The sequence below is a fragment of the Delphinus delphis genome, chromosome 18 (genome assembly GCF_949987515.2).
Source record: "Delphinus delphis chromosome 18, mDelDel1.2, whole genome shotgun sequence".
Taxonomy (NCBI): domain Eukaryota; kingdom Metazoa; phylum Chordata; class Mammalia; order Artiodactyla; family Delphinidae; genus Delphinus; species Delphinus delphis.
The window spans coordinates 18,793,607-18,810,194 of NC_082700.1; the positions used below are offsets into that span (position 1 = coordinate 18,793,607).

At 36.4% G+C, this 16,588-nt stretch overlaps 1 protein-coding gene across 4 annotated transcripts in view; it reads right to left on the reverse strand.

The window, feature by feature from the left end:
• Nucleotides 1-16,588, reverse strand: part of RB1 (RB transcriptional corepressor 1) — a 131,767-nt gene that overhangs the window by 9,537 nt on the left and 105,642 nt on the right. For all 4 annotated transcript variants that reach the window (XM_059996218.1, XM_059996220.1, XM_059996221.1 and 1 more), the window contains exons 18-23: nt 11,245-11,363; nt 8,198-8,343; nt 5,258-5,403; nt 2,346-2,450; nt 1,403-1,516; nt 1,141-1,304 (exon numbers count right to left, since the gene is read on the reverse strand). In XM_059996218.1, the coding sequence (XP_059852201.1) occupies nt 1,141-1,304; nt 1,403-1,516; nt 2,346-2,450; nt 5,258-5,403; nt 8,198-8,343; nt 11,245-11,363 (794 nt within the window). The remainder of the gene's footprint in view (nt 1-1,140; nt 1,305-1,402; nt 1,517-2,345; nt 2,451-5,257; nt 5,404-8,197; nt 8,344-11,244; nt 11,364-16,588) is intronic.

The following is a 16,588-nucleotide window of genomic DNA, read 5'->3' on the forward strand; positions in this document are numbered from 1 at the left end:
AGGACTCCAACCTGGAAGTGATTTAACTAAGATCAGCAAAAAAGCCATCATTATCAGCATAACATGGGTTAATTATCACCATTAAAAATTTAGCTAAGTATACGTTTTCATGTGTACAAATTAGACATGATGTGGCATCTCAGCAGTTTATAATGTAATTTGTAAATATCAGTACACAGATACTCAACTATAAGAACACCAAATAAACAGAAGACGATACAGGGGCACATGGGAGCATTTATATCATTTGCCAATTATTTTCTACTTTTTCTTTTACTGTAGAGTTTGAAATTTTTATGAGTGTGCATTATTTATATAATTAAACACACCACACGAATTTTTTCTATAGGGTTAATATATCCCCTTCTTGTTTTTCTTGCCCATTAAGTACAACTATATGGGCTAACGTTTTCTGAGACTTTACAAGCAAATCTGCCTCCACTTCATCCAAATAAAGTCAGTTTTAAATAGCCCTTGATAACACATAATGAGTCAACTGAAGTACTTCAAAAGCCAGAGAGCACTTGCTGTTGGATGTGGAAGATAATATACTGATTTGTAGCTGCACAGAACCTTTCATCTGAGAATTTAAAACAGTTTCACACTCATCATTTACCTGAGCCACAGCACCCTGAGACCTGCCCAAGTTAATACAAAGAGGCCACAGGCAGAATTAGGAATGGACTTCTAAAGACTTAATTTACAGTCACCTACATTTAATCAGTCGTCTACATTTTTATAAGCAAGATGAACACATCCACAGAAAGAGTTCACAGGACATTCAGTAAACTCCAGAATAAAAATTCTTAACCAAAAGTAATCTACTTTGTTTAGCAGACTGGCTACTTACAAAAACATGGGAGTGACTTTGAAACTTATCATCAAACTGGTGCTCAGACTGTTTACAAAAGAACAGACCCCAGCAGCCAGGAAAGCTGATGACTAAATGTGCAAACCCATCTAAGTAAACAGATTACCTCCCCCCAGACCCCCAATTCTTATCACATCACTTAATATAAATGAGGAAATTAGGGTCTCAAATCTAGCTTATTTTAAATGAAGAAAGCTTTGTGTTCTTAAGCTTGGATCAAAATAAGTCCCTCTTATTCTTTACCACTTCCCTAAAAAGAAAACACAAACCTTGATCTTGGAGTCATTTTTGTTGGCATAGGCAGACCTTCTGAAATTTTATACGGATTCTTCAGGGGTGATATGTAGATGTTCCCCCCAGGAACCCGTAAAGGTGAGCTAGAAAACTTGTAAGGGCTTCGAGGAATGTGAGGAATTGGTGACAAGGTAGGGGGCTAGAGGAAAAACAAAAAAAGTAGATTACTTAACGTTTTAGTGAGATCCACTGCTTTATAATTAGATTTTCCCAAACAAAGGATGCTTTTTAACATACCCTGGTGGAAGCATACTGCAAAATATTTGTTTTCAGTCTCTGCATGAAGACTGAATTATAGAATACGATAATAGAATCATACTCCTCTTCTCTGATCAAAACACGTTTGAATGTCTGAGGAAGAAGAGCAAAAACACTTGTTAAATGAATTTGGGTATTTAACTCCTTAGATTTTCTTTTTTTTTTATTAATTAATTAATTTTTGGCTGCATTGGGTCTTTGTTGCTGCCTACGGGCTTTCTTTAGCTGTGGTGAGTGGTGGCTTCCCTTGCTGCGGAGCACGGGCTCTAGGTGCGTGGGCTTCAGTAGTTGTAACATACGGGCTCAGTAGTTGTGGCACACGGGCTCAGTAGTTGTGGCTCACGGGCTCAGTAGTTGTGGCTCACGGGCTCTAGAGCGCAGGCTCAGTAGTTGTGCACGGGCTTAGTTGCTCCGTGGCAAGTAGGAACTTCACGGAACAGGGCTCAAACCCGTGTCCCCTGCATTGGCAGGCGGATTCTTAACCACTGTGCCACCAGGGAAGCCTAGATTTTCTATTTTAATAGTTCATAATACTATTTACAGTAAAAACGCATATTTTACAGGCAAAAACAATCCGAAAAAGCCATCTTAGGCTTGGATTATAGCTGCTCTACTAGCAGTGAAATGTCATAGATATATACGTTTTTTATATATTTGTGTAAAAGTTTATTACAAATATCCTGCTTATTGTCAGGGATATAGTATTCTTTATTTACTTTATAGTATGAATTTGAATACTAAAGTGTGTTAACTTCCCAATTACATTTTAGTTACAAATAATTAACCAATAATATGAAAGTAAAAAGTTGATATGTAAATTTATATAATACAGTCAGAACATATGATATAATTAATGACTGAAGCTATCCATATTACAGATATGTATATATCTGGAAAATTCTTACCATGGAAAATTACCTACCTCCTGAACAGCATGAGGAAGATCTTTGTATGCTGTTACAATGATTTTGAATTTAAGGTCTATATTCTTCACTTTGCATATGCCATACATGGAACACATCATAATCTAGTAAATAAATGTGATATAAAAATAGTCAGGATTTTGTTGCATGGTTGTACTCTAAAAAACACTGTTATCTTTCTTTTAGTTTCAAAAAATGGAAATTTAATTTCCTACAGAATTATCTTTTCTCATCCTGAGCTCAGTTTGAATGTACATGTAAAGTATTTAAAGGACAGAATGCAAATAGCCAACTCTCAATTATTCAGGACTGATCATCTGGTTTGTAAATAACCCTAACTTTGGCTCCTGTTCCTTAAATGTTTCTCAGAAGAGAAAAGTTGAAACTGGAATCAATTAACTGTTTAACACTTAAAAAAAAAAAGCCAGGTGTGAAAAGGGTTCAAACTATTAGATAAAATAATATTGACTATACTCAGTGGTGGTGTTAAGGGGGATGCAGTAACTGGAAAGGGACAGGAGACAGTCTTCTGTTGACAATGTTCTGTTTCTTGATTTGCTTTCATAGATGAGTTCAGTTGATGAATTTACATTAAGATGTATCCTTATGATATATGGATTACTCTATACACATATTACATTTAAAGAGAAGGGTATTTTAAACATAAAAATAAAATTTGAAGTGATTTTCTGTGACTTTGAAACATCGAACTTTCTTAATTTGTCTGAATTTTACTACCTAATTTAAGAACTGATATCTTCTGCAACATTCTTGCTCCCATCTACCGCCAAGAATACCTACTCAACATCCCTTGTTTAGCATCTTAAACAGCCCCAATACTACTATTTCTCCCGTTTAGAATGCCATCCAAGTATCCTCTTTGCTAATTCACACTGTTCTCCTATTTCAATACTTTACCTAAGATACCACTCACAAAATCTTCTTGATTCCAGATACCTAATCTCTTTAGAAATCCTTAGCACTGCTGTCTATCTTTCTATATTATAGAAAAGCAGTAGACCCATAAGGCAATAAGTGCCTACCTAAAAAAAAAATCCAACATACTAGAATTTAGAGTTCAAATATGCTCTTGTAAAATATACATATTTGTAGGTTATACCTTTATACAATAATTCATCTTTTGCTCAAAATATCATTCTTACTGGGAACAATACTACCAACCTTACCAAAATAAAAAGATTAAAAGGGAACATTATGAACAGCTGCATATCAACCAAATAGATATCTAAGATGAAATGGAAAAATTTAAGGAAAGACACGAACTACCAAAACTGACTCAAGAAGAAAAAGAAAATCTGAGCTTTTGAAGCACTAAAGCACCAAAAGCTTCAAAGGACACAATCAAGAAAGTGAAATGAAAAAAAAAAAGAAAAAAAAAAAAAGAAAGTGAAATGACAACTCAGAGAATGAGAGAAAATATTTGCAAATCATATAAGGATTTGCATGATAAAGAACTTGCATGTAGAATATATAAAAAACCCTTTCGGCTCAACAATAAAAAGACAACCCAATGAACAAATAGGTAAAGTATCTGAATAACTATTTCTCCAAAGAAGATATACAAAATGGTCAATAAGAACACAAAAAGATTCTCAATATCATTAGCCATCAGAGAAGTGCAAATCAAAACCACAAAGAGATATCACTTCATATCCACTAAGATAGCTATAATCCAAAAGGCAAATAAGAAGTTGGTATAGATGTGAAGAAACTGGAACCCCATACACTGCTGACAGGAATGTAAAATGGGTAGCCATGCTAGTAAACAATCTGGCCATTCCTCAAAAGGCAATACAAAGAGTTACCATATGACCCAGCAATTCCACTCCTAGGTAAATACCCCAGAGAAATGAAAACATACATCCACCCAAAAACTTGCACATGAATTTTCATTAACATTATTCATAATAGCCAAAAAGTGGAAACCAAATGTACATCAACTGATGAATAAATAAACATGATGTGGTATAGCCATACAATGGAATATTATTTGGCAATAAAAAGGAATGAAGTACTGATACAAGCTATAACACAGATGAACAATCAAAACATAGTAAGTGAAGGAATCCAGACACAAAAGATAACATTATATGATTCCATTTATATGAAATGTCCAGAAGAGGCAAGTCTATAAAGACAGAAAGTAGATTAGCGTGTTGCCTGTGGTTAGAGGGGGTAGGAGAATAGAGGCGTGTATGCTACAGGTACAGGGTTTCTTTTTGACATGATGAAAATATTTTAAAACTGATTTTGGTGATTGTTGCACAACTCTGTTAATATACTAAAAACTACTGAACTGTACATTTTAAATGGGTAATTAGCATGGTATATGAATTACATCTCAATAAAACTGTTACAAAAATATTATTCCATAAACAGAGAAGAAAGAGGAAGATATGAGAGATGGTCTTTGTAAATTAACTCATTCATTTATTCATTTGACACTGTTTTAGATCAACTATTCTTTTTTAGATCAACTAAGATCCCCGGGGGTTCTTAGTTCCCCAACAAGGGATCAAACCCATGCCCCTGCAGCCTGCAGTGGAAGCACAGAGTCTTAAGCACTGGACCAGGGAAGTCTCATGCTTTTTCCACACTAAATGAATTCTAGCTTACCACAACATAGAAAAAGCCTATGATAAAGTTTCTTCAGTGAGCTTTGCAGTGAGATCTTTCATGCCATTAAATAAATAAAGTTATTGAAATATTCTCAAGCTCTAAAGCTCTCATTTGTAAGAAGTATAGCAAAAATATAAAGGGTAGCCAACAAGCAAATATATATTAAGTCTACTAAATCGATGCAGCTTCTCATTTGAATCTAACCTTTTCTTAAGAAATCAGTACACAGCTAACAAGTGAGTCGAGTAGGAAAAGTGCATAATTTTCTTACCTGGTCCAAATGCCTGTCTCTCATGAGTTCATACTCATTTTGCAGTGTGTGTTGGAAAAGGGTCCAGATGATATGTTCTAGTTCTGGGTGGTCAGACAGAAGGCGTGCACACAGGGTATTTAGTCGAAGATATGCTAGTCGATACACTGGAAAAATAAGGGGAATTAATCACATTTACTTTTTTTTTTTTTTTTTTGCGGTACACGGGCCTCTCACTGTTGTGGCCTCTCCCGCTGCGGAGCACAGGCTCCGGACGCGCAGGCTCAGCGGCCATGGCTCACGGGCCTAGCCGCTCTGCGGCATGCAGGATCTTCTTGGACCGGGGCACGAACCCGTGTCCCCTGCATCGGCAGACGGACTCTCAACCACTGCGCCACCAGGGAAGCCCCACATTTACTCTTAATTTTGTATCACAAGTGGATTTTTTCAAAACAGTAAATTGCTATAACCAAATGCTGTTAAATAGCATTTTAACATTAACTTCATCTCTACCACTGTTTTCCTTATGAATAAATGATTTGTAGCCTTAGCACTGTCCTAGATACTAGAAGGCAAAATAATACTTTGCTGAAAGTATATTCAGCAAAAAAAATTCTTTTGCTAAATTATTACAGCATAAAATTGAGGTAGAGGGACTTCCCTGGTGGTCCAGTGGTAAAGAATCCGCCTTCCAATGCAGGGGATGCGGGTTCGATCCCTGGTTAGGGAACTAAGACCCCACATGCAGCAGGGCAACTAAGCCCATGCGCTACTGAGCTCCTGCGCCTCAACTACAGAGCCTGCGTGCCGTGAACTACAGAGCTCACGCACTCTGGAACCCACACGCCACAACTACAGAGCCCACGCGCCCTGGAGCCTGCACACCACAACTAGAGAGAGAAAACCTGCACGCCACAACTAGAGAGACGCCCATGCGCCACAATGAAAGATCCCGTATGCCTCAACGAAGATCCCGCGTGCCGCAAGCAACACCCAACACAGCCAAAAATAAATTAAATAAATAAAATAAAATAAAGTTGAGGCGGAGGAAGAAAGATCCTACGATCTTGTGAACTTAGACAATCCAAATAGAGTTTGTTTCAGTTCCACTGGTAATCTCTCATCACAGATGTTGAAAATTCTCACTATCAATATTCAAGAGGGTAATTATTTTTTAAAATAATGGAATTTCCAAAGTCCCTCAATTTTTCCAATCCTAAAAACAAATAGTGTATTTCTCTATAAAAATGCTAGACTTGTAGATTACCTAAGTGGTAATATGACTGTGATATTAAATTTAGAGAGTTTATTAAAAAATGCTAGTGAAACATAGGTTGCAGAAAAGTAATCCACAAAACTGAATTTTCCTCCATCTACTTTAAACATAATGACCCTTGGTTTAAATTTACTTTTCAAAGACTTGCATAAGGTAATCAGAATTTTTTAGTTAATAATTTAACCCAGTGGTCCTCAACTTTGGCTTATATCAGACTTGCATTGAGGGCTTGTAAAAACAATGATTTTTTTTTTTTTTTTTTTTTTTGCCTCATCCTAGAGCTTCTGACTGAGTAGTTCTAGGGGCAGGGCTCAAACAAAAATTCTCATTTCTACAACTTAGCAGGTGAGGTGGATTCTGCTGGTTGGGGACCACACTCTGGAACCAACGCTCTTAACGTAAGGGCTTATAACATGCCTATAAAGTTCAGTATATCTCTGACTTGAATAAAAATCAGAAAAATGATTTATCACAGAGGAATGTGGCCTTTTACTTTCCTTCAAAGAGCTCCAAGTGGGTGTGCACTTGCATGTATATACACATGCACAGACACCCAAATGACCTCCCCATCCCACCACATACACACACAATCAGAGAATGCTATACAACCTGGTTACCAGGAAATGCACCTGCACTAGGCCACAACACATGGTATAATCTCAACTCACACACCTGAACAGCAAAAGTAATGTTAGGAGCAAATATTTCCAGGCATAAGTTTGAAAGCATAACAGTAGCAGCGACAATAACAACATCTAACACTTTCTGAGTGCTTACTATGTGCTAGGCATTGTTGGAAGCGTTTTATGTATTAATTCATTTAATATCTCAAAACCCATACAAGGTAGATTATTATTATTTCCATTTTACAGATGAGAAAACAGGCATAGAGATATTAAAGGTTTTTTCCCTTTTTTTTAAAAATTGGAGTATAATTGCTTTACAATGTTATGTTAGTTTCTGCTGTACAATGAAGTGAATCAGCTATATTTATACCTATATCCCCTCCCTCTTGGACCTCCCTCCCACCCCACCCCCATCCCACCCATCTAGGTCATCATAGAGCACCAAGCTGAGCTTCCTGTGCTTTATAGCATGTTCCCGCTAGCTATCTATTTTACGCATTGTAGTGTATATATGTCAATCCTAATCTCCCAATTCATCCCACCCTTCCCTTCCCCACCATGTCCACATGTCTGTTCTCTACATCTACACCTCTATTCCTACCCTGCAAATAGGTTCATCTGTACCATTTTTATAGATTCTACATATACGCGTTAATATACGATATCTGTTTTTCTCTTTCTGGCTTACTTCACTCTGTATGACAGACTCTAGGTCCATCCACATCTCTACAAATGACCCAATTTCATTCCTTTTCATGGCTAAGTAATATTCCATTGTATATATGTACCACATCTTCTTTATCCATTCATCTGTCATTGGACATTTAGGTTGCTTCCATGACCTGGCTAATGTAAATAGCGCTGCAATGAACATTGGGGTACATATGTTCTTTTGAATTATGGTTTTCTCAGGATATATGCCCAGTAGTGGGATTGCTGGGTCATATGATATTAAAGCGACTTGCCCAAATTCACGCCTAGTTAAGCAGAAGAGCCATGATTTGAATCCAGTCAGCCTCGTTTCAGAGTCCATGCTCTTGAGAGTGATCATCTACTAACCTTTTTTGTAAAAGAGTGAAAGGGAGGTAGATTTCAATGGCTTCTGAGTCTGGAAGGCTGAGGTTGCTTGTGCCTCTGAATTTGCAGTAGAATTTACACGTGTAGTTGACCCTTTTTTCTTTGGGGATCTTACAGGAGAAAGATACCTAGGTATATTCAAAGGAAAAGACTTCATTTGAAGTTTGCTAAGAATCTCTCTCTCTCTCTCTCTCTCGCTCACACACACACACACACACACACACACACACTCACGGCTGTACACATGCATCCAAACACATCTTGTCTATTTAATCTACTGTTCTACACCAAATCCCTCTTTAAATACAAGTTGGAAAAGAGAGATTAATAGGAAAACTAAGCTTGTCCTTATCATTTCTAACTCTATTTCAATAAATGGCTTTTCTTGGGAATTACTGCGTTATTTAAAAAATAGCTGCATATGTTTATATGTTCAATTCTAATAATTAAAGTGGGACTGAGTTCATAAAATTCTGGTTCAGAATTTCTGGTTCCAGAATTCTGGTTCAGTCCTTCCTCCAGCTTAAAAGAACAAGCCACTGATATCAAAATATCAATTTCTCTGATTCTCTCCTAAAAACATTTCATTGATAACTATGGTTCATATACATTGCACTTAAGTTACACATACATACTCCCTCCTAAATTATATAGTACACAATTATATGAATTAATATTTCAGGTAACATTATCAAGGCAGATTTATACCTGTATACTAAAAATATGTCAGGCATAAATCAAGGCAGAGATATTAGTAAAATTATTTCTCAATTTCTGACCTTCTACTGCTCTGTGTTGCCCTTTATTTTAGAGGATAATCCAGGTCTACTTTCTTTTTTTTTTTTCAAGAACACTTTTTATTAAGGTCACTATTAGTAAAAGGTTTACAGTCTTTTAAAAATATCCCAGAATCTACTATGAAGAGCAAGTACTAGGGAGTAAACACCGAAGCATAACTTTCTAATTTTGTTTTAGTAGCTGAGAAATCATTCTGAGCAGGAAGTAGGATTTGTACCTTACTATGGATGTTTCTAGTACATGCAATATATTTACTAGTACACTAGGAAAAGGGAATCACCATCATAACTTTAAAAGTACCAGGGTCTAGTCTATTATCACCCTTGAATTTCCCTTCAATTCACTAACTAACAATATTGTAGACTGACTTAACTTGGGTAGAAGTTAGTCCCCCTTGAATTCTACGTGACCACATTACCTCCTGGACTTCGCTACTTGAATCTCAGACTTAAGAAGGCCAAAGTGGAGCTCTTGATTTCTTTCCCATTCTTCCCATGTCAAGAAATGGCTCCACATTACATCCAGTTTAAGTTAAAAACTTAGGAGGTATTTTTAATTTTTCCCTTTTCCCAATCTTCAAACCCAATGCAAAAGAAAGTTCTATTAAATCTTCCTCTAAAATACACCCCAGATCTTTCCATTTCTTTGTATCTCTACTGACATATCTTAGACCAAGTCATTTACATCTCTCACTTGAACTACTGAAATTTTCTCCAAACTGGTCTTTCTACTTTCTTCCTTGCCCTGTTCCTTTCCCTCCTCCAAACCCACCTGTACTTCAAGTAGCAGCCAGAAACTGACCCTTTAACAATACCCATTATAGCAAGCTGCACCCCTGCTTAAAACCTTAATGCTTTCCCACTGCCCTTCTAAAACCCAAACTCCTCCCTTCGGCCTATGAGAACCTACAAGGTCTAGCTCCAGTTTGCCTCTCCAGCCCCATCTTGTACCATTTTCCTCTTGTTTGCTTCGGGGTTTCTTTCTGTTCCTCAGACCAGCTAAGTTTGACCACCCAAGGCCACTGCACTTAATACTGTTTGCTGTGCCTGTAATGCACATCATACAGATTTTGCCTGGCCAGCACCCACTTGTTCTTGAAGTCTCAGGTCAAATAGCACTTCATCAGAGAAAGCTTCCCTAAACATTCTATCACTCTCTTAGCTTCTCTCTTTCACATCATTCTCTTTCTTTCTATTACAGAACTTATTATATTCTAAAATAACCTTATGTATTAGTTTACTTGTTCACTGTTTATTTCCTTCCTCCAGAGCATAAGCTCTATGAGGGGAAGGACATAGTCCATCTTATTCGCCTTTGTATTCCCAGTGCCTAGAACACTTCCTGGCACCTAACGGACAACTGCTTATTGAATTAAAGAAAAAGATAAGGCTTGACTTATTTATATTTATGTATTACCTAGCAAACAAATTTATACATGAAGGCAGAAGCTCCATATGCCAGAAATACTTTGGTACAAATTAGCATGGAAATGACATCTCTGGAAAACAGTCCCTGCACTAATCACAGAACCCTGTAATGTCAATTCCTAAACAGGAACATAACATTAGGCACATTTCTATGAAAGGCAATGTAGCTAGACTGCTTAAGAGCATGGGCTTTGGGGTCAGATTGCTTGAGTTTGATTTCTAATTCCTTCTTCATAGATAACGGAGGCTGACAGCCGTGTCTATTATCTTACAGGGCTGTTAGGTCACTGTCCAGCACACAGTGAACCCTCAATAAATGTTAGTTATCTCCTTCTTCTTCCATCACACCATCATGCACTAATCAACCGTTTTAGTCTCGGATCCCACACTACTCCCTTTGCCCCATCCTATGCTTCACTCCAGATGCACTGAGCTGTACTCCCTGAAAAATGTTTCCTGCTTTCCTGGCTGCTATACTTTGGGGTTCATGCTATTTCGGTCTCTTCCCTCCTCTCCAGTTTCCATGTTGAAATCCTGCTCTACCTTTGAGGACTATCTAAATTGCCATCTCTGCATGAAAGGTGTCCTAACTACACCAAACCTGAGTGATTTCAGTAGCACTCTGTACCACTGTATATGAACTTTATTTGGGTCATGTATCTTATACTCCTGATCCCTGAAAGCAGGAAAAATGTCTTATTCAAAGTTCTATTCCCTACAGCTTTTGTATAACACCTTGCATCACACTATGCTCAGAATCTATTTGCAAGTTGAATGGATTGACACAACAGATATTCTACTTACATATCTGCTGCAGTGTGATTATTCTGGAGAGGAAGGTTGAGAGTACAAGCAGGTTCAAGGTGATCAGCTGGTCCTTCTCGGTCCTTTGCTTGTTTAATAAGATCAAATAAAGGTGACTCCTATATGAAACAAGATGACATTAAAACAACATTGGTAAGTATGATTCTCCAATGTATATATCAAAATCATATGGTTTGACATGGTGAGCATTATGAATTTAGTCATAATCGACAATAGCAGTTTTGAAGTCAGAATAAGATTCTTTTCTCCACCTTGAAAATAATGACTGCCAATTTCTGTATTACACATAAAATAAAGAACTAGGAATATGTATAACTTCAAATGCTTGTATTAGAAAAGAAATTAAAAGTTAGGGAAAGAAACACAGAAGAGATCCAAAGAAAGTAGAAGGAAGAAAATAATAAAGACATGAACAGGATTTAATGAAACTGAAAACAAAGATAAAACACATGGTTTGATCAACTAAGCTAATAATTGGTACTTTGAAATAACTAATAAAATTAAACAAAACTCCAGTCAGATCGACTGAGAAAAAGAGAAGAGACAGATAAATAGTATTAGGAACAAAACTGGAGCCACCATTACGAAGATTAGAAAGATAACAGGGTTGTGAAAAAATTTATGTCAATTCATAGGAAAACTCAGACCAAGTGGAAAATTCCTCAAAAATATAAATTGACCAAACTCAATAAGAAATAAATAAACCTCAACAGTCCTATAAACTATTAAAGAACTTGGATCAGTAATTAAAAGTCTCCCCACAAAGAAAACATCAAGCACCGCTGGTTGTACCAGTGAATTCCACCAAACATTCAAGGAATAGATAATTCCACTTTTGCTCCAACTCTTCAGAGAATGGAAGAAGTAAAAACATTCTCTATCTCATTTTATGAGGCTAGTACAACACTGATACTAAAAACTGTCAAGGACATTACAAAAAGGTAAATTATAGCCCATTCTTGCTCATGAACAGAGATACAAAAATTCTGAACCAGAAATATTAGCAATCCACAACAGCAGTGTTAAAAAGAATATATCATTTACCAAGTTGAGTTTATCCAGGTTGCAAAATTAGTTCGTTAGAAAATCTATAATGCAATTCACCTCACTAATAAATCTAAGGTGAAAAATCTTGTCAAAATCAGTGCAGAAAAAGTTCTCATTTAAAAACCCATTTGTCATTAAAAAAAAAAAGAAAACTCTTTGTAAACCAGGAACAGAAGGATACTCCAAATTTGATAAATGACATCTACAAATAAACAGAAAAACCACAGCAAACATTATATATAGTGGTGAAACGTTAAGAGCATTCTCCTTAAAAAATTGGAGATAAGAGAAGGTTGTCCAGTTATCATGCTTTCTATTCAGCATTATACTTGGAGTTCCAGTCTGCTCAATAAGTCAAAGAAAAAAGACTGGAAAGGAAGAAAGAACAAAAATACCATTATTCACAAATGATTTATCTGTTGATAAAGAAAATTCAAAAGGATCTACAGTGAAATTATTAGAATAAGAGAGATTAGCAAGGTTTCTGTACTGTTATGAAATCAATATGAAAAAAATTATATTTCTATATACCAAGCAAACAGTTTAAAAGCATAATTTTTAAAATACCATTTACAAAAAAGTAAGACCAGCAGTAAAAACCTTGATTCAAAAATTGTAACTTTCTGGAGGTGAAAGCTTGCAAGTCCATAAAAATGGGGGCCATATATATTCTACTCTTTTAGTACTTGAACTAAAGGGCAAGAAAACAGACAGATGGCCAAGATGCTAGGTTTGTTTCAAAAGGAAAAGCAGTGTATCCGTAAATAAAAATACAAAACACTGTAGAATATAAGTAGATTTTGAAAATATGAAGATAGTCTATTCAATAAAAGGTGAAAAATTAGCTAGCAATATGAAAAAAAATTATTAAACTTTCATAATATATAGAAAGTCAATTACTTATGTTACAAAACAAAAATGAAAAGTATGAGAAGTATATGAGAATATCTTTATAACTTTTAAAAAATCTTTTTTCACCTTTATTGAAGTATAATTGACAAAAATCATATATATTTAAGGTACACAACGTGATGGCTTCATACATTGTGAAATGATCACCACAATCAAGCTAATTAGCATTTATTACCTCACATAGTTACTTTTTTTCAACCCTTCACCTCCTTCTTTATAACTTTATTTATTTTAAAAATTTTTAATGTTATTTTTTTATACAGCAGGTTCTTATTAGTCATCAATTTTATACACATCAGTGTATACATCTGAATCCCAATTGCCCATTTCAGCACACCACCATCCCCACCGCCTGGCGGCTTTCCCCCCTTGGTGTCCATACGTTTGTTCTCTACATCTGTATCTCAACTTCTGCCCTGCAAACCGGTTCATCTGTACCATTTTTCTAGGTTCCACATATATGTGTTAATATATGATATTTGTTTTTCTCTTTCTGATTTACTTCACTCGCTATGACAGTCTCTAGATCCATCCACATCTCAACAAATGACTCAATTTCTTTCCTTTTTATAGCTGAGTAATATTCCACTGTATATATGTACCACATCTTCTTTATCCATTGGTCTGTCAGTAGGCATTTAGGTTGCTTCCATGACCTGGCTATTGTAAATAGTGCTGCAGTGAACATTGGGGTGCATGTGTCTTTTTGAATTATGGTTTTCTCTGGGTATATGCCCAGTAGTGGGATTGCTAGATCATATGGTAATTCTATTTTTAGTTTTTTAAGGAACCTCCATACTGTTCTCCATAGTGGCTGTATCCATTTACATTCCCACCAACAGTGCAAGAGGATTCCCTTTTCTCCACATCCTCTCCAGAATTTGTTGTTTGTAGATTTTCTGATGATGCCCATTCTAACTGGTGTGAGGTGATATGTAGTTTTGATTTGCATTTCTCTAATAATTAGTGATGTTGAGCAGATTTTCATGTGCTTCTTGGCCATGTGTATGTCTCCTTTGGAGAAATGTCTATTTAGGTCTTCTGCCCATATTAGGATTGGGTTGTTTGTTTCTTTAATATTGAGCTACATGAGCTGTTTATATATTTTGGAGAATAATCCTTTGTCCACTGATCTGTTTGCAAATATTTTCTCCCATTCTGGGGTTGTCTTTCCGTCGTGTTTATGGTTTCCTTTGCTGTGCAAAAGCTTTGAAGTTTCATTAGGTCCCATTTGTTTATTTTTGTTTTTATTTCCATTACTCAAGGAGGTGGATCAAAAAAGATCTTGCTGTGATTTATGTCAAAGAGTGTTCTTCCTATGTTTTCCTCTAAGAGCTTTATAGTGTCCAGTCTTACATTTCGGTCTCGAATCCATTATGAGTTTATTTTTGTGTATGGTGTTAGGGAGTGTTCTAATTTCATTCCTTTACATGTAGCTGTCCAGTTTTCCCAGCACCACTTATTGAAGAGACTGTCTTCTCCATTGTATATCCTTGCCTCCTTTGTCATAGATTAGTTGACCATAGGTGCATGGGTTTATCTCTGGGCTTTCTATCTTGTTCCATTGATCTATGTTTCTGTTTTTGTGCCAGTACCATATTGTCTTGATTACTGTAGCTTTGTAGTATAGTCTGCAGTCAGGGAGTCTGATTCCTCCAGCTCCGTTTTTTTCCCTCAAGGCTGCTTTGGATATCCAGGCTCTTTTGTGTCTCCATACAAATTTTAAGATTATTTGTTCTAGTTCCGTAAAAAATGCCATTGGTAATTTGATAGGGATTGCATTGAATCTGTAGATTGCTTTGGGTAATACAGTCATTTTCACAATACTGATTCTTCCAATCCAAGAACATGGTATATCTCTCCATCTGTTGGTATCATCTTTAATTTCTTTCATCAGTGTCTTATAATCTTCTGCATACAGGTCTTTTGTCTTCCTAGATGGTTTATTCCTAGGTATTTTATTCTTTTTGTTGCAGTGGTAAATGGGAGTGTTTCCTTAATTTCTCTTTCAGATTTTTCATCATTAGTGTATAGGAATGCAAGAGATTTCTGTGCATTAATTTTGTATCCTGCAACTTTACCAAATTCATTGATTAGCTCTAGTAGTTTTCTGGTGGCATCTTTAGGATTCTCTATGTATAGTATCCTGTCATCTGCAAACAGTGACAGTCCGAGGAGGAACCTGTGGGGGTTGAAAAAAGGGGGAAGGGCAGGAGACGCGAAAGAATGGAGGCAAGACAAAATCCTGATCAAGCCTCAAACTTTTATTGCTGCGGTAGCTGTATTTATACACTGCAGAGAAAGGGGGGCGGGATTCAGAATGAGGGAAGTACTTGGCTAATCATCATTGGTGCTGCGTGCGCGGGCTTTCATTTTAGGCGCGAACTTCTATCTCATAAATCAGGAAGAGAAGCAGGGTGTCGGCCATCTTCTAATGGCGAAAACTTCTTGGCTCCCAACACTGTCATCTGCAAACAGTGACAGTTTTACTTCTTCTTTTCCAATTTGTATTCCTTTTATTTCTTTTTCTTCTCTGATTGCCGTGGCTAGGACTTGCAAAACTATGTTGAATAACAGTGGTAAGAGTGGACGTCCTTGTCTTGTTCCTGATCTTAGAGGAAATGCTTTCAGTTTTTCACCATTGAGAATGATGTTGGCTGTGGGTTTGTTGTATATGACCTTTATTATGATGAGGTAGGTTCCCTCTATGCCCACTTTCTGGAGAGTTTTTATCATAAATGGGTGTTGAATTTTGTCAAAAGCTTTTTCTGCATCTATTGAGATGATCATATGGTTTTTATTCTTCAATGTGTCAATATGGTGTATCACATTGATTGATTTGAGTATATTGAAGAATCCTTGCATCCCTGGGATAAATCCCACTTGATCATGGTGTATGATCCTTTTAATGTGTTGTTGGATTCTATTTGCTAGTATTTTGTTGAGGATTTTTGCATCTATATTCATCAGTGATATTCGTCTGTAATTTTCCTTTTTTTGTAGTATCTTTGGCTGGTTTTGGTATCAGGGTGATGGTGGCCTCATAGAATAAGTCTGGGAGTGTTCCTTCCTCTGAAATTTTTTGGAAGAGTTTGAGAAGGATGGGTGTTAGCTCTTCTCTAAATGTTTGATAGAATTCACCTGTGAAGCCATCTGGTCCTGGACTTCGGTTTGTCGGAAGATTTTTAATCACAGTTTCAATTTCATTACTTGTGATTGGTCTGTTCATATTTTCTATTTCTTCCTGGTTCAGTTACAAAGGTTATACCTTTGTAATAATTTGTCCATTTCTTCCAGGTTGTCCATTTTATTGGCATAGAGTTACCTGCAGTAGTCACTAAGGATGCTTTGTATTTCTGCAGTG